This window comes from Dipodomys spectabilis, unplaced genomic scaffold (genome assembly GCF_019054845.1).
Source record: "Dipodomys spectabilis isolate Male_0828 unplaced genomic scaffold, ASM1905484v1 ptg000297l, whole genome shotgun sequence".
NCBI lineage: Eukaryota > Metazoa > Chordata > Mammalia > Rodentia > Heteromyidae > Dipodomys > Dipodomys spectabilis.
The window spans coordinates 18686149-18690097 of NW_024870974.1; the positions used below are offsets into that span (position 1 = coordinate 18686149).

Below are 3949 nucleotides of genomic sequence, written 5' to 3' on the forward strand. Positions count from 1 at the left end.
CACATTCTCGCTGACTCCGTGGCTCGCTCGCTCGCTCTTCTGCTCCCTCTCCAACCCTCGCTTTTTTCAGGATTCACATTGACTGGACTTCTTTCTGGTCGCCCAAAGTGGAAAGGAAAGAAGGGGAGGGAGATGGAGAGAGAGATGGAGAAAGCAAGAGAGATGGAGAGAGATGGAAAGGGGTGGAGAGTGGGGTGGAGGGAGGTGGAGAGCGGGACGGAGAGCGAGGCGGGCGGGCGGGCGGGAGGAGGGAAGGCGGCCGGGCAGCGGTCCCCGGTCCCCCGGTTCCCGGAGAGGCCCTGGGTCCCCTAGATGCCGGCGGAGTACTTCATCCGTTTCTGCTTCTGCCTCTGGTTGCAGAACCAGACGCGCACCACGTTCTTCTTCAGGTCCAGCTTCTCGGCGATGGCGGCGATCTTCTCGGACGAGGGCCGCGGCTGGATAGCGAAGTAGGCCTCGAGCGAGCGCTTCTCGGGCGCGGCGATGGACGTGCGCTTGCGCTTCTTCTCGGCGCCGTTGAAGAGCTCGGGCTTGGTGAGCTTCTCGCGGTGGGACTTCTCGGCCTCCTCCAGCCACGCCTGCAGGATGGGCTTGAGCGCGATCATGTTGTTGTGCGACAGCGTGAGCGACTCGAACCTGCAGATGGTGCTCTGGCTGAGCGAGCCGACGCCCGGGATCTTGAGGTTGGCCAGCGCCGAGCCCACGTCGGCCTGGGTGACCCCCAGCTTGATGCGCCGCTGCTTGAAGCGCTCGGCGAACGCCTCCAGGTCCCGCGGGTCGGCGTCCACGTCGCTCATGCAGCCCATGTGCGCGGGCAGCCCGTGCGCGTGCGCCATGCTCAGCGCCGCCTGGTGCATGGGGTTCATGGGCGCCATGTGCGGGGCGTGCGCCGCGGGCGTGGACACCACCGCACCGTCGGGGCCCGCCATGGCACCCAGGGCCAGCCCGGGACTCAGGTGCTCTAGCAGCTCGCCCTCGAGCGCCTGGTGCGGCTGGTGGTGGTGGTGGTGATGGTGGTGATGGTGATGGTGGGTGCCGGCGGCCAGCGCGGACGGATGCGAGATGGGCACGGAGGAGGAGGACGCCGCCGACGTGCAGGGGATGGTGTTCATGGTGTGGTACGTGGCGTCGGGTTTGAAGGGGCTGTGGTGGGGCGGGTGGTGATGGTGGTGATGGCTCTTGCTCTGGGAGACGATGTCCACGGCGGCCAGAGCCTCGGCCCGGGCCAGCAGACTCTCATCCAGCCCGCCGAAGATATTGCTCTGCAATTGCAAGTAGAAGGCACACATGACGCCCAGCAGGGAATTGTGCGCGCTCAACCCGCCCTCCCCCCCCCCCCTCGAGGCCCGGCCCGGCGCTCGCCGCGTCACCGCGCGCGCCGCGCTCCCAGCGCCTTCCACGAATTCAGCCTCATCCTCCTCATCACCGTCCTCATCACCATCCGGCCAACACGCGGGAGGACGGACGGATGGACGGGAGCCAGGAGGAAAGCCACGCCGAGAAGCAGGCGCGCGCGCGAGCGAGGGAAGAGGAGGAAAAAGTGGCGCGCGCGGATCGCAGCACAGTGCCACCGGCGGACGCTGCCAGGTCATCAAAATTAATAGGACGCAGGCAAGACCGCTGCATACTTAAGAGGGGGGGGGTGCATGGGTTCGGAGGTGTGGGGTGATTTGCTGTGCAGACATGAAAAAAACATCAAGCGGGTGGAGGGGGCTGTCAGCATGCGCCCGCGAGCGGTGATTAGGCGGAGATACACACCGGTGGGGTTGGCAGACAAGCTCTCCGCATGGCCTCCGCGCCGCCGCCGCCGCCGCCTCCGCCGCCGCCTCCACCGCCACCACCGCCGCCGCCGCCGCCGCCGCCTCCGCTGCCGCCGCTGCTCCGGCCCCCGCCGCCGCCGCCGCCGCCGCCGCCCGCGTTGCCCGAGCCGCCCGGGGAGCTGGCGGCGGGCGCGGCGGGCGCCGCGGAGCCCGGCGACGCGCTGTGCAGGGCCGAGTACTTGGGCTCCACGTGCAGGCTGCCGCCGTGCGGCAGGCTGAACGCCTGCTTGCTGTTCAGGGACATCATCATCATCTTCCCGCCCGCCCGCCGGGCCGCTCCCACGGCGACGACTCTCCGGAAAAGTGCTCGGCGAGGGCGCACCGGGAAGGGGCGAAGTTGTGCGCGGCCGCCGCCGCCGGCCCCGGCTGCGCCGCTCCGCTCGCCGCGGCCAGGCTCCGGGGTGACGCGCTGGCTGCAGACCTCAGCGCCCCACAGTGCCCCCCGCTCCGCGAGGCCGCGGAGTTATAGTCCCCGCTCCCCGCGCCGGCCCCGCGCCCCCGCCCTCCGCCCGCCTCCCGCCCTCCCCCACCCACCCCACCCCCGCCCCGCGCCGCCGCCCTCCCCTGCCGGGAAGCGCCGCTCCCCGCCCGGCCTCGCCGCTCGCCCCTTCTCCCTCCCGCCTCAGATCGGTTTGGATCCGCGCCTCAGCCTCGCCCCCCCTCCCCGCCCCGCGCGCGCCCCGACGTCGCCGCCCGCGCCCCGGCCCCACCCACCCCACCGGTTCGGGAGGGGGGGGGCTCTGAGGTCAGCGGGCGGTGCCACCCGAGGGCTGGCCTCCACCGGGTCCGCTTCTAGGGACAGGCCGCCCCGGGGGGGACAAGGAGGGCGGGCGAGGAACTCCCAAATAAAGTTGTGGCCCCGGCCAGCCCGGCCTGGGGCTTTCTCCTGGACTCCAGGAGCCCCGCGCGCCGCCCGCCTCCTCCGCGATCCCCGCTCTCCACCAAGTTTCAGGCCCCCCCGTCCCCACCCGGCCCAGCCCGGTCCCCAACACCCCGCCGCGGCCGGGTACCCCCGGCCCGGGCCCTGCGCGCCTCCACGCGATCGATCCCACCTCCCAGTGTCCGGAGGTCGGCGCGGCGCGTCCAGCCCCCTCGGCCCGGCGGGCGCCCGGTGCGGAAAAGGCATGGGGCGGCGGGGCGGCCCGGCTTTCTCTCCCCCGCTTTCCCCCGCTCTCAGCGGATTGGACAGCGGCCGAGCCTGCTCGGGTCTCCTGTGCGCATGCGACTCCACCCCCCCATCCGGTACCCGCCCCCACCAACACACACACACACACACACACACACACACACACACACACACACTCCTCTGCCTTCCGTTCCCACCTCTTCCTCCCCGGTGTCCCCGATGCCGAGTTGCGTTTTGGGAAGGATCCACTAGCCAGCACCTGCTCGGATTGATTCTTCTTCATTAGCTACCATCAAAGGGAGAAGAGGCGACTGACAGAGGAAGAAAGGGCCAGAAATTATAGAGCGCATGTGCTGCCGAATACCCCGCCACACGCGCACACACACACGCGCACACACACGCACGCACCCTCGCGGGCTGGCACAAGCCCGCGCTCATCATTTCCACAGTGCCCTGCGCCCCAGCGACGATTTCTAGCTTACACTTTGCTCACACGTGTGTCCCAGTGCAGACCACTTGAGAAGTGGTCTTAGCTCCAGTTGCAAAATGAGACAATCACACACAGGACACACGCACACACGCGCCCGAACGCGTCGTCTTCCTCCCCTTCACGAGCTCATCTTCCATCTACTTCTGGGGTAGAGGGGCGATGCTTCCACCTCCCTAGATCGCAGAAGACACGGGGTGCTCTCCCGACTGAGAATGCCCCCCCGGGACCCGCGCGCAGGCCCCTGCGGGTGGCAGGACCCGCACGCGGGGTGACCAGGAGCAGGTGCAGGCCCCGGGCGCCGGGGGACGGCGAGCAGGTGTGAGGGCGGGCGGCGGGCCAGAGAGGCGCTGGCGCGCGCCGGGACGCAAACAAAGTGGAAAGAAAGCCGCGTGGAGAGAGAGGGGACCCCTGGAGTGGTCAGCACCCAGAAGCCCCGCGGCGGGGGCACAGAGGAGCGGGGGCGGGGGAGCCGCCTGTCCACTCCTGACCTGGCCCAGGCAGAGGCTGGCATCC

The 3949-nt window shown here is 69.9% G+C and overlaps 1 protein-coding gene across 1 annotated transcript; it reads right to left on the minus strand.

Moving 5' to 3' along the window:
• Nucleotides 1-308: 308 nt before the first annotated feature.
• Pou4f2 (POU class 4 homeobox 2) lies at nucleotides 309-2073 on the minus strand. The gene is made up of 2 exons (XM_042701878.1): nucleotides 1759-2073; nucleotides 309-1262 (listed from the first exon to the last, which is right to left on the minus strand). The coding sequence occupies exons 1-2, from the start codon at nucleotides 2071-2073 to the stop codon at nucleotides 309-311; spliced, it is 1269 nt and encodes a 422-aa protein (XP_042557812.1).
• Between the last annotated feature and the right edge of the window lie 1876 nt (nucleotides 2074-3949).

Excerpts from the sequence above, each read along its gene's own strand:
- Pou4f2 (XM_042701878.1), bottom strand. The coding sequence starts at position 2,073 with ATGATGATGATGTCCCTGAACAGCAAGCAGGCGTTCAGCCTGCCGCAC. Across the intron at positions 1,263-1,758 it reads CTTGTCTGCCAACCCCACCG|AGCAATATCTTCGGCGGGCT; the intron begins GTGTGTATCTCC and ends TTGCAATTGCAG.